Source organism: Ahaetulla prasina, chromosome 2, assembly GCF_028640845.1.
Source record: "Ahaetulla prasina isolate Xishuangbanna chromosome 2, ASM2864084v1, whole genome shotgun sequence".
NCBI classification, from domain to species: domain Eukaryota; kingdom Metazoa; phylum Chordata; class Lepidosauria; order Squamata; family Colubridae; genus Ahaetulla; species Ahaetulla prasina.
This window is the reverse complement of record NC_080540.1, coordinates 136,628,843-136,643,096: the sequence shown is the minus strand read 5'-3', so window position 1 is coordinate 136,643,096 and position 14,254 is coordinate 136,628,843. Positions and strand designations below refer to the sequence as shown.

The 14,254-nt window shown below is 36.6% G+C and overlaps 1 protein-coding gene across 3 annotated transcripts in view; it reads right to left on the bottom strand.

The window, feature by feature from the left end:
- The window catches only part of RNF213 (ring finger protein 213), a 129,148-nt gene that overhangs the window by 64,176 nt on the left and 50,718 nt on the right, over positions 1-14,254 (bottom strand). For all 3 annotated transcript variants that reach the window (XM_058170850.1, XM_058170851.1, XM_058170852.1), the window contains 8 exons: positions 11,588-11,746; positions 8,982-9,140; positions 8,087-8,679; positions 7,553-7,718; positions 4,554-4,771; positions 4,037-4,177; positions 2,750-2,911; positions 598-1,735 (listed from right to left, as the gene is read on the bottom strand). In XM_058170850.1, the coding sequence (XP_058026833.1) occupies positions 598-1,735; positions 2,750-2,911; positions 4,037-4,177; positions 4,554-4,771; positions 7,553-7,718; positions 8,087-8,679; positions 8,982-9,140; positions 11,588-11,746 (2,736 nt within the window). The remainder of the gene's footprint in view (positions 1-597; positions 1,736-2,749; positions 2,912-4,036; positions 4,178-4,553; positions 4,772-7,552; positions 7,719-8,086; positions 8,680-8,981; positions 9,141-11,587; positions 11,747-14,254) is intronic.

Here is a 14,254-nt window from a genome sequence, read left to right as displayed (position 1 = left end):
TGTGGTGGGCAGAAAAATAGTGCTAACAGGAATTGAACCTGGAGATTCTGATTTCTTTTTCTGAGCTTCTTTAAAGGAAGATGTTTCCTTTTTTTTCTTTCTTTATTGTGAATAAAAGCACAAAGGCTTTAAAGCATACACTTGCAAAGAAAGTGCTTGCTCAATAGGCCAAAATTTGAAGTCGAAAACATTGAGTTCCTCAACTTCTACTGCCCAGAGTCCTTTGGATTTGGGCAGCTGTAATAAATTCAGATTAGATAGAAGATAGATAGATAGATAGATAGATAGATGGATGATAGAATAAGTTCTAATTTAAGTCACTTTTATGTAGTCCTCTTCCTCTAGTTCTCCAGTATAGTGATTAAGAAGATTAGAACATTCCATGTTAATTAAAATGACAATTCCAATTAACTAAAGCACTATTTAACCATAAACTGCTAGTACTGTACTATTAACATAGTAGTATATAATTTGAAACAGATTTTATAAAGAACCCTGATTAATATTAATTATTAACTATTATTCTAATATGGATCATTCTTTGCTTGCTAAACTATATTTCCAAGATGGGAGATCGTTTGAACTTGGTTTTCTCACCCATTCCAGCTCTTTCAGAAGATACAATCCCAACACACATGTTATTCTTGAAGATGGAAGTTGATGGATTTCCAAGCTTCGTGGCTTTGTAATGTTTCCCAAGGTAACTTTGAATGTCTTTTAGGGGCCGAAGAGGGGTCATGTGAATGATGGAATTACTAAAAACAGATGGGATATAGCAGTGTTCTCTCTCACAGTTGCAGAACATCACTAAATGATAATCGCTGCTATGTTTTAAATTAAGGGTTTGGTATAGTTCCTCTAACTTATAACTAACATCATAACTCAACTCATCTGCAAAGAGTAAGGTATAAATCTTCTTCTCTTTATTGTTTGGAGTAAGGCATCGCCTCATAAACAATTCCACTTGCTCGTAGCTAGTTTGTGGAGTACACAATAAAACTTCATCGTAAGAGGGTAGCATCTCTTCTGGACTGTTCATGTAGATGGAAATTGTGGAAACCAACATTTCAGAGCGAGGGCAGAGAATGAGATTGGGCTGCCTAGTATGAAGACCTTGTGGTAATACTCGCACAACACTCCTTTTCTCCAAATTTGCCAAATTAGATAGGAATCTACCCAGAGTTTCAATATCAAAGCAGTCTGGAAGAAATAAGCCCATGTTCTCCATGTAAGACCCCCAGATTTCCTCCAGGTGTTCAATCAACTCTCTTCTACTTGCCTGGAGTTCATATGTAACATCGAAATTATATGGTATTTCAGATATCACTAGTTTGGAGACTTCTTCAATATCTTGTCTATTGCAGCTGTGTTTTATGAAGGACAGCATCATTAAGGCAGACTCACTGGGTTTCTGTGAACCCAGCTCCTTGCATAAATATACAAGCTGGTGAGCCATGTAATAATTCAAATAAAAATACTGGGATCGTTTCTCAGACATGAACTGATTCCATCTCTCCAGAAAACTCTCCATCTTCCTGCACATGGCTGGCAAAACTTCTGCCACATCTCCACGTCCACAAAGGCCACGGATAGAATTTAAATTAAAGTTCACATTAATGCAATATGGACTTTCGGGTGAGCAATATATGTTAGCAATCCAGTTTCGGAAAAGCATGTTTCCAGCAGAATAAAGGTTCATGAAGGACAATGCGAATCTCTGAACGCTAGAAAACACCTGAGTGAAGAATACATACAAAACCACAATGGTTATATTGAATCCAAATAATTATTAAACAGCCTATATACAATGTATGTATCCTGGCAAATACCTAATGTAGCCTCAATCAACTTTTGATCATTTGGAATACAGATATGAAATCCATAGGCTTTTTCAGTGCAGCTCCCAAGTCCTGCCCATTCTATGCTCTAACCAATAAGTTCATAAATAAGCTATGGGGAACCATTAAAAGTATACTTTCTGCTATTGATGGGGGGAAGATATGTGAGTAGATGGGAAAGAGTATAGAGCTGTATAGAACACGAGAGATCCAGGAAAGGGCCAGAAAAATAAGATATAGACTCATGTCTGACTATGAGTGGGATCATTTTGGTATTACAATACTAAATCACTGTAGTAGACATGAAACAATTTTACTATTGCTAGAAATGGTTACAAATTGGGTGTCTATGTGCTTAATCATCCAAAAGTCTGATATGAGATGTATCTATTTATGTTATGTATGTATGTATGGCAATAATCTTTAAACATATTAAATATATACAAAATGTATCTATTTTAAATCCTAAATGCTAATCTAAAATCATAAATTCCTCTTCATCAGTATCAGGCTGTTAAGACGACAGGAGTTGTTTCAAGGTGTGCCCTTATATTATCTGGTACAATGTCAGAGACACATGAAAGTTCAAGAAAAAAAACGGCTTAAATCACCAAATTTAACAGGTTTCAATAACTTTGTTCTGAAGAATATTAAAATCTCACTGACTCTCAATAAAGACGCAAAACTACCAAAATAGGAAATTTACTGATTTAGCAAGACATGGATTTAATTATGGACTTTGGCAGGCAGTATCCAGGCATTGTGATGCTTTCCTCAAAATGGAACATTATCAATATAATCTAGAAATAGCACAAAGAAAAAAGCAGGAGCCGGACGTTCATTCCTCTCCCTCACATGTATGTCAATAACAATAATTTAGAACGTGGAGGAAAATACAACAGGAAGCTTACCTCAGAAAATTTCTCCACTTGTGCACTTTGTTCTTCTTTTCCGGACATCAGCATCAACTTGTTCATCAGTTCTTGAAGCTCTTCCAGAGAATACTGCCGAGTCTTCTCTTGGTCCCCATGACTTTCTTGGATCGTCAGGTCCAGAACAGTGTCCAGGCAAACCTTTCCACAAAACATACATACATACATAACATAACATAACATCAGAGTTGGAAGGGACCTTGGAGGCCTTCTAGTCCAACCCCCTGCCCAGGCAGGAAACCCTACACCATCTCAGTCAGATGGTTATCCAACATTTTCTTAAAAATTTCCAGTGTTGGAGCATTCACAACTTCTGAAGGTAAGTCGTTCCACTTATTAATTGTTCTAACTGTCAGGAAATTTCTCCTTAGTTCTAAGTTGCTTCTTTCTTTGACCAGTTTCCACCCATTGCTTCTTGTTCTACCCTCAGGTGCTTTGGTGAACAGCCTGACTCCCTCTTCTTTGTGGCAGCCCCTGAGATATTGGAACACAGCTATCATGTCTCCCCTAGTCCTTCTTTTTGTTAAACTAGACATACCCAGTTCCTGCAACCGTTCTTCATATGTCATATGTCCAGTCCCCTAATCATCTTTGTTGCTCTTCTCTGCACTCTTTCTAGAGTCTCAACATCTTTTTTACATCGTGGCGACCAAAACTGGATGCAATATTCCAAGTGTGGCCTTACCAAGGCATTATAAAGTGGCACTAACACTTCACGTGATCTTAATTCTATCCCTCTGTTTATGCAGCCCAGAACTGTGTTGGCTTTTTTAACAGCTGCTGCACACTGCTGGCTCATATCTAAATGGTTATCCACTAGGACTCCAAGATCCCTCTCACAGGTACTACTATTGAGCACATAATGAAGACTGCCTATTTTTTAAATGTATTAATTCAGTAAAATCAGACACTCATAAAGAAAGGAATTTATTAGCAAACATGCTTAAAAGTGATTGTAATGTAGTGGGAAATGCAATTTTAAATGTCAGTGGTGGTGAAAATTGCATGAATACCACTCTTTGGGGGGGGGGGGGGGCTAACTTCTTTTCATTACAAGCAGGCTATTTAATGTAATAATATCCATTTTGTATTTTACTGTATTTCAGTGTTTAATCCTTATTTCATTTTACGCTACCAAGAGTTGGTTCAGCAGTAGAGGCAAACAAATCAAATGCATAAAGTACATTTAAAATTAGTTTTGTGGAAATTAGTGGAAAAGAAGAAAAAATAGACATGTTTGGGAATCGTTATTAAGCAATGTCTCACCTTCTGTCCTTCTACTGGGGCCTTAATTCTGTAAATTCCTTTCTCATTGATGCTAGTTGCCAAAGATATAGATGACAACTCCACAGAGCCATGACTCTCTTTGATAGTTTTTAACCAATCCAAGTATCTTGCAGAATCACTCTGCAGGGAGAAGATATGACAAGGAATATTCCCATTAGCCTGTATATTTTCCTAAGTCAGGTAAAATAGACACAGGACATTCGAACATTTCTACCCCACTGTCTTCTGGGCTTTCAAACACATTTTACGTAAGTTTAATTTCACAAAAATCACCAACTGACATAATACTGTATGCAAACTGGACTTTGTGTGGCAAAACATAGCTCCATGTTTCTTTTTGAACACAGAGCACATATGTAGTCTGTAGACATTCAGGTATTTTTACTACATCTCATCTTTAATGAATTAATATGCTATAAGCATAAAGCATCTTTATCAAAAGCACAGCCATTTAAAGAGGAGTAATGGAAAGATACAAGGCTGCTACAGTAATTACCAGTTTCATGGGGAGGTTGCGATCACTTTCCAGAGCTTTCCATATATTCCCCAAACACTTCATGAATTCCTTAAATCCTGCCTCTCGCTTTAAATCATACAGCAGGGAGGAGTAGCCAAACACGGCATCATGGAAACAAGCCACACGGTCCACATCCATGTCATTCTCTCCTGCAGATATGGAAGCCAGCTCCACAAACACTTTCAGCTCATTTTTGTCTAATGGAAAGGAAGAAAGCACTCTGTGAGGTAAAAGGAAATTTATGTTCTATGAAAGGCTTCCCTGGATATATAGCAGTGCTATTCTAGGATGGCTTATAATTGCTTTTCTTTTGTTTGTTTATACAAAAATCCATGCACCCATGATGAATAGAGATGTGAAAAACCAGCATTTTGGAGAACACTGGAAACCTTTCATTCCACGCTGGCTACTTTGTTCCAGGTGTGATTCAACAATTTTTGGAAATTAGTCCTCTGAACTTTAAATGGTTTTGTGTCTAAATAGAGAATTAACTAATATAAAATTGTTGGGACATTGTAGAGGAGAAATAGAACATTCCGAAGTTCCCTAAAACATTAGATGTTTTTTCCCCACATAAAGCAAAGCAAACGATCCTGAGGTTTTATCATTATTATTATGATGATTAAACTAGATAAAATAGCAAGTTTCAGATGTAAATAAAGTAATGGAAAACAAATGTGATTGTAATTTGGAGTTTAATTAATGTAGGGATTTATTTTTTTCCTCTGCTCTTACTTTGAATCATTTATGCCTTAAATTTACATTTTAGCTTGATTTATGTAAATAAAGTGTGTAAGAACTTGTAATAAATTTCCATTGGAGCAGCATTATAGCCCTATAAATAACTACCTGCCGTATTAGAAAAATTAAAAGGCAGAAATACATAGATAGCTGCTCCTCACTTTCATAAGAAGCTTGAGGGGGATGAACATCTACCTCACCCATCTTATGATTACTAGTTCTATTCTTTTACCCCTCTAGGTTCAAGAAAAGGGCTTCCTATATTGATTTGCAGGCAGAAGTTCCCAGGGATTACTATGTCCCATTCAACTTTCAAGCTGATAAAATGAGAGACGACTGGGCTGGTTATTCCCTAGCAGGTATCATTTTATTTCATTTATCTTCATTCTCAGGCGCACCCCAGGGTCATCTAGCACATTCCCCATCTCCCTCTGCCCATTTCAAGCTTATTAACCAGCCTGAAGCCAATAAATCACAGTCCAGGTTCAACAGCCATTTTAGCCATCATAGCATCTGTTAGCCAACTCGTCCATTATTCAAATTCTTTTCCCCCAGTATCCTCTCTGATGTTGTTTTAACCCATTACTGTAGTAGTAAAGTGGTCTGATACTGATACTAACCCATCTGCAGCCTCTACTTCTCCATTTGCGAGTTTTCTTAAGGGAATCAAACTGACCCTTGCCTCTTCCTCTTTATTTCTCAGGCAAAGCACAAACTATTTTGCTTTGGTGTCTGCATGAATACAAGGATACATGAAGAGCCAGCATGACAGAAAACAGGCTCATCTCAGGCCACCTTCCTTAATTCTTTACAAGCATGAAAATTCATAAGATCAACTACTGAAAAAGGCCTGTCAACACTAACAAGTTATGTGAAATATACTGTACGAACACTTGTAAAAAAGTGTAAAAAATGATTGTGTCACTTTTTTCAATGCCATTGAAACTTCGAACTGTCACTAAGCAAACTGTTGTTGTAAATCTTTCTTACTCTTTCCCAGCATTCATGTAATTATGACCTTTCTATCTTGGTTTATCCTATGTCTTAGTTCCATCTTTCTTACAATGTCTTCGGTACACCTTAACTCTTCCATTGTCTTTATTCCATTATCGGCCAACTCAATAGAGTTTTTGGCATGCCTAGTTAGTATTGTATTGCTGCAGTTAGACTTTGGGTTGGGAGCAGGTTCTTGGCTTTGTGGCGGGACAGAAGTTTTGAAATGTGGGCAGACATTTTTCCTAGGTTGCTACATCATACCTACTGGCCTCTGTTTGGTTGTTATGAGTACCCTGGGATTCTCCGGGGTATCTCACAACATCTCAAGCTCCAATGGCTGGTGCTTAGGGAGCCCCATCCTGGATGCCAATATCTTGGCCTCAGGTTGGCATCTTCTAAGCTTCATCAGCTGCCTACATCAATAATCCCATTGTCTAGTAGCTACCACCCAGAATTAATCTGCTGCTGGCTCCTGTAATGACCCTGTCATCACATCATTTAATATCTATCTGCCTACCCCCAACATTGATCTTTCTGTTGCTGCTGCTACCATCACCAATGGCCTCTTGTTTGCCATTGTACCTCCCAAACTTCTGGTCTTTGCTCTGCTCACCCTTCTCCTTCTCTTTCCATTCTTTCAGCCACGTGATACAATACATCTGCATTTGATTGAGTCCTCAATGATAAGAGCTAGGCTACTATGGTAGCCTAGCTCCTTCTTTAAAAGCCAGTTCCTCATTCTGGCAGGCAAGGACCCATAAAGTACAGGTGTCATTGCCTCACACCTGGTCTCCTCCTACACAGGAATCTGAAGAGAAAACATTCCTTAACCTTTACCTTATCCTATGGTATTTATTCACAATAGCATATGTATGACTTTGGTTGATTACACATGATCGTGCATCTAGATGTTCTATTTGTCAAGGTTTAATTCATGCTTTATCACTGGATAGGCAACAGTAGGGAAAGGAAATACACATTCAAGTAGATGTTCTTCATTGTGCATGCAAATGAAGAATCCAAAGGAGAGAAAGCCTAGAAGTAACAAAATGTCAGACCGAGAAAGGAGGAAGAAAATATTCAAAAAGGTAAAGTTTTCATTAAACTTTATGTTTTCTCTGTCCACGTGTCTTCCTGCAGATTCCAACTTGATAAACAAGAGTGGAGAATACATCAGCTCGATCCAACATAAAGTACAGTTAAAACTTTCCTTGGGGAAACAACAGATATATTAATTCTACCTTCCAAAGCCTCCTTGACCCAGTGAACAAAGTCTTTCCTAATTGCCAGTTCTTTGAGGCACAGGCGACGTTCTTCAGTAATATCCTGCAGCAGTTTCTTAGCATGCATCAGTGAAGAGCTCATAGAAGAAAGCTTCTCTTCTTGAAAGGCTTCGAATTGACTTGTCTAAAGAATAAATTACATGGAATAAAAATATTGCATGTTGAGAACACACAAATTCCCCCCTTTGTTCTACAGCTTTCTTTCTTTCTTTCTCTCTCTTACTTTCTTTCTTTCTTTTTCTTTCTTTCTTTTCTTATCCCTTTGGGGTTAAGAGATTTACAGAACTGACTTCCCCCCCCCCACAAATATCATTCCTTTTAGGAAATGTAGGAATACAGCAGAGGTTTGTAATTTCCCACAGCTCAAGGGGAGTGGGAATATGTAACCACTATTTATACCACACTTTTATAATTTTATGAGACTGAAACTATGCAAAATCTCTTAGGTTACTGGACTGTCTTTTGAATGGCGAGTTAAAGAGATGTACTTACTAAGTTCAGCAATTGTTGCAGGACACTGAAATCGCCAGAAAGTTTCAAAACGTCCTTGACTTCGTCAATAACTTTAGCAGAGTCCAATGCCAAATCCAGTTCATGGTACTGTTGGATCTGCTGGATCCGTTCACCTATCCATTTTCCATTATCTCTGGACTGCAGTTTGGACATAATTTTGAAATCACGTCTGAGTTCTGCATAATCATTATTAAAATCTTTGAAGAGAACGTTCACTTCATGAAATGTGAGGTCTCCCAATTTTAAGCTGTGATAAATCCTTTGGAACTCCTTGTAACAAGGATCAAATAAGCAATCATGCACATACTCCATATCGAGAGTTTCTTCAGTGTCTGAATCCTCCATGTTGTCCATCAGCTTCTTCGCTGCTTGCTCCCAGCAATGCAGGAAAATGTGGCTATCTTTATAATCATACACCACTTTAGATACATATTTCAAATCTTCACTCAAATGGAAATAGGTCTCTATTCTATCATCACTGCATGAAGTGGGTTCTCTCACTTTCACAACATAATTCAAAGTTTTCTCTGCCAGATTTCTGATCTGCTTTTGTTCCACTTCAGTTAAATTCACTTTAAAAAGGGGGAGAAATATAAGTTGGAGCATAGAAATTTTCAGTTCATTTAAGCATTTGATATAACCAACCGCAAGATTCATTTTAGATCACCAATCTAAAGGGTATGTTTTTTCATATCTGCATTATTCCATTTCTCTCATGTTAGAATTTTCAGTTGCTTTCCCATTCATCCTTCCATATATTCAAATTCTATTTTAGGAGGATATTAACAATATGGCAAAGAAGTATCAGATAATAATTTGCAGAAGAAACTATAAGCACTGATTTTACAATGATTGTCATTTTTAAAAAATATACCTTTTAAGTGGCACTGAACCTTCCTCAACTTATCCAAGAGGACTCCCAAATATTTTTGCTCCCTTTTAACATGCAATAGTTCTTGTAGTCTCAGATCTACAACTTCTTCTAATTTCAGTTCTTCAGTTAATTCACTTGAGAGTGATTGTTCCGTGCATTCTGTAATCAAAATTGGGAATTTTATACATACATTGCACCAGCAGATTAAAGGATTCATTAGACAGTGCATAGTCAAAAAACTTTAAACAATATAAAACATTAAACCCATCTAGACAACAGATAAACAGATATACCATAAAATCACAATAGCAATAATCCTGAAGTTCTAAAATGCCAAAACGCTAACAATGTGTAAAATTTAGTATTCTTTGGAAAGAGATTCTAGGGGGCATTGGAGTAATATGTCTTTTTTCTAGATTAGGTCAATCTGAGGCCATTTCATACACAGATCATTTCCTGTTCCAATTTGCCCATACATTCAGTGGTTTCATGATTTTTTAAAAAACGAGAATCAACTAGAGGCCCCAAAAAACCCAACATACAATACAGTAAGGGGTACAAGAATAATACTTCTGAAATGAGAGTAGAATAACAAACTAATATATAATAGCAGTAGCGATAGCACATACACTTATATACCACTTCACAGTGCTTTACAGCCCTCTCTAAGTAGTTTACAGAGTCAGGATATTGCCCCCAACAATCTGGGTCCTCATTTTACCAAACTCAGAAGGATGGAATGCTGAGTCAACTTTGCACTGGTGAGAATCAAACTGCCAAATTGCAGGCAGCTGGCAGTCAGCAGAAGTAGCCTGCAGTACTGCATTCTAACCACTGCGCCACCATGGCTCATTAGCTAATATAGCTAATCAGTCAATCTTCTCAGAGGGAGGAAGGGAGGGAGGAAGGATTACACAGAAGTCTGAAAGCACAAAGTGAATCCACCCCAACCCCTTTTTGTAGCCTGGGCTGAAGTGCAAATAAACAAACTACAGGTAGTCCTTGACTTACAACAGTTAATTTAGTGACTGTTCAAAGTTACAATAGCACTGGAAAAAGGTACTCATGACCATTTTTCACATTTACAACCATTACAACATCCCTATGGTCACATGATTAAAATTCAGGCACTTGGCAACTCATATTTATGACAGTTACACTGTCACAGGGTCATGTGATCCCCTTTTACGACCTTCTGACAAGCAAAGTCAATAGGGAAGCCAGATTCACTTAACAACCGTGTTACTAACTTAACAACTGCAGTGATTCACTTAACAACTGTGGCAAGGAAAGTCGTAAAATGAGGCAAAATTCACTTAATAAATGTCTATGTAAAATTCTTAATCATCCAGGTCATGGTTGTCCCAAAAGTGCTTTTTCAAGAGGCAACTGGAGTTTTTTGGTTTTTCCTCAAAAACATTTTGCTTTTCATCCAAGAAGCTTCTTCAGCTGAAGAAGCTTTCTGGATAAGAAGTGAAACATCTTCAAAGACGTACTTCAAAGACATTGTGCCTTACACAATGTAAGCCACCCTGAGTCTTCGGAGAAGGGCGGGATATAAATTCAAATTAAAAAAAAAGAAAAACCAAAAAACTCCAGCTGCCTCTTGAAAAAGCACCTTTGGGTCACTTAACAAATGTTTCACTTAGCAACAGAAATTTTGGGCTCAATTGTGATACTAAGTTGTATCTCCAGGTTCTCTATTTCTAACATTCCTCCATACTTTCCCAACCCCCTTATATTTTCTCACATCTACAAGGATAATAGTACTACAATTCACTTAACAGTTCAAGAAAATCAGAACAGCTCCAATTATTCATTTAATGATTATTAAACAAATACCATGACATTGGGCTTATTCTAACACTCCCTGATTTACAAAACCAACAAAAATGGAAAGTAGAAAACATAACAAAAATTTAATTAAAATAAAAAGCCTAAGGTAAAATCAAGAATTAAACTAGCTAACAAAGAAGAGCTTACTATTTTTCTAAGTACTGAATGGGAGCCAAATGCACCTCTTTAGGGAGTGCCCCCACTTGGACCACCACTCAAGGCCCCTTTCTGGTGTGAAGTGGTACACAAACTCATGCAGCTCCATTTGCAAAAGCGGTTTGCAAGTGCATGCATGCTTGCTACCCGCTCACATGGAACCATCCCCTACCCCGCCAGTCCGCAAAGGCGGAAAGGTTGAGAACTCTGCTCTAGCAATAGCATGTAGACATATACCACTTCACAGTGCTTTCCAGCACCCTCTGAGCAGTTTACAGAGTTAGCATATTGCCCACAACAATCTGAGTCCTCATTTTACCGACCTCAGAAGGATGGAAGGCTGAGTCAACCTTGAGCCAGTCAGGATCGAACTGCGAAAATGCTGGCAGTTGGCAGTCAGCAAACGTAGCCTGCAATACTGCATTCTAACCACTGCACCACCATGGTGCAGAGGTTAGAATGCAGTACTGTCTCTAAGATGACAGCAAAAACAAAATATGCATTTCTTTATTGTCCTGGTGATCTATGATTTTATAAAACCTAATTAAGTACGTAATTAAACTACATTTATACAATTTATTCCTCTCTCCATTTGTATAGAAAAAGAGACTTACTTATGAATGGTGTCTTATATTTTATAATTAGCTCCAAATGCTTAATCAGAATATGACCTGTTGCAAGTTCATCAGCAGCAATTTGAAACAAAGTTTCAGCAAGGGTCATTAACGATCGAGCTTCAACAGTGAATTGGTTTAGAGTATTTTCTTCTGTACCTATTAAATATATTAAAAACAGTAAGAAAGATTTGGAAGCATTAAATTGCTCAAGTTAGCTACTTTCTTCTTGTCGCCTGAAAACAATTCCATGGAAAATGACTTACAGGTAGTCCTTGACTTACGATAATTAGTTTAGCAACCATTTGAAAATTATGACAATGCAGAGACTTCCGGTGGCTCTGCTTCATTGATGGCAGTCTATTTTAGACTGCTAGCTCCGCGATTCCGTAGAACCACTTAGACAGCGCTAATCAGCTGTCTGGCAGCTTGAAAACCTCTCCCTCGGGCAAAGAGGGAGAGGTGAGCATTCGGGCTGAAGTAGAGGAAGATTTCCGGAGGCTTGATGGGAACGCTCCTTCTATAGCCCGAGAAAAGCTCCGGAATCCGGAACGCTTCTGCCTAATGGCGAAACAAAACGCAGCGCCCATCTCCATGACTGAAATGGATTAGTGATGGACTGCTAACACGGACAGAGCTGAAACAGGAGCATTGGCATTTATTTGTAAGAAGATTTTAACTACCCATCAGAAGACATATTTGTAGTCAAGATTGGAGATGAAGAAAGGAAATGGCGCTTTGTGTATTGAAAGCAAATGGCGTTTTGTATTTTGGAAGTGAAAGTTAAGGAAATGCTTATTACAATTGCTGGCGTGGAATCTATAAGAAGAATATAACAAGATATTTTTTAAATGGAATGAATAATTGTTTATGATTTTTTTAATCTCCTTTTTTTATTACAGTGTTTAAGAAGAAAAGCTTATTGAACTTTTCTTTTTTCTTTTTTTTTTCTTTTTTTTGGTAGATTAGACATTTTAAAAATGGCTTTTAAGCAAACAGAATTAACCACTACTAAAACATTGGAAATTTCTTCAGCTCAGATGCGGAAATTAAAAGAAGATATCAAGGAAGGTTTAAGGAATTTTTTACAGGAACTTATGGAGGCTCATCTTTTAGAAATAGATCAAAAATTTAATGAAATGGAGAAAGAAATATTGGATTTTAAAAATATGATGGAAGAGCAGAAGAGGGATATGAAAAAGGTAAAGGATTCATACGCCATTATTGGTATCTAGTATTCAGACGGAGGAAAGACTGGAAGAACTTAATCAAATTAATTTAGATTTGCAAAGGAAAATAGAGGAAGTTCAAATTAATTTGAATTTAGAAAATAAAATAGATGATATTCAGGTTAAGGTGGCTAGGGCAGATGAAGAAAGGGTTATATTACAATATAAATTAATGGAATATGCTATAAGGGTGAGGGGATTAAAGGAATGTAAGCAGGAAAATTTAAAAGAGATTTTTACTCAGGCCTTTGCTCAGATAGATGGAGTGGAACCAGAAGATTTTGAAGTTAATATTGAAAAAATCTATCGTGTTAATTCTTGGTTGGCAAGGCAGAAGCTTTTACCGAGAGATGTGGTTATTTATTTTACAACTAAGATGATTAGGTATGGAATTTTACAAGGATTCTATAAAAATAAATTTCAAATATTAGGACAAGATATAATAATGATGAAGGAAATTCCTCCTAAAATGTTAAGAAAGAGAAAAGAATTTGCCTTTTTAGTGGATGTGCTTAAGAAACATCAGATAGATTTTAGATGGGAGGTTTCAGCTGGCTTAACAGTGAATTATAAAGGAAGAAAGTATTTTCTTAATACAGTTTTCTAAGCAAGAGATTTCTATATCAATGTATTAAAGATTGGAAATCCTTTATTGCTAGATATTAAGTTGATTGGTGAGCAGATGGTGGAAAATGTGTAAGATAGGTGATAAGGGGAGGGAGAATGTTTAATTTTACTAGATTTGATTATGGTTAAAATTTGCAAATGATTTATTTTGGATATAAATGTGTAATTTTAGGGGTATTATTTGATAAATGAGATATAAAGAAATGGGAAGACGGAATATTGTGTAATTTTGGAGGATAGACAGTAAAATTTATGAATTTGGATTAAATATTATATTTGAGAGATTGTTTATGGATGTAATGTTGTTAATTGGTTAAACAGAACTTAATTGTTATAATTGATATATTTTGGATATAAGTTATAGGTGTAATTTTAATAATGTTATTTGATATGCGTAAGGTAAATTGAAGATTTTAATTATTACAATTGACATATTGTGGAAACAATATAGGTTTAATATCAATATTAGTAATGCTATTTGATGCATGTAAATGATATCAAAGATATGAGAAGATAGAATATTGTTTATTTTTGGAGATTGGACAGTAAAATTTAAGAATTTAAGCTGGAAATATGAATTATTTTTGAGAGACTGTTTAAAGAAGAAAGATATTACAGAAGAATTCCTGATGAATATTGGAAGATGGAACATTGTTTTGGTGTTGATCGATCAAGATTGGATATTAAAAACTATGTACTTTATTGAAGAAGAAATACCAATTTAATTGGAAGATTCTGAAGACTTTAGGAGTGGAATGGACTGATATATAATGGACTGGAAGAAGAATGTACTTTTTTGTTTCTGGAAGGG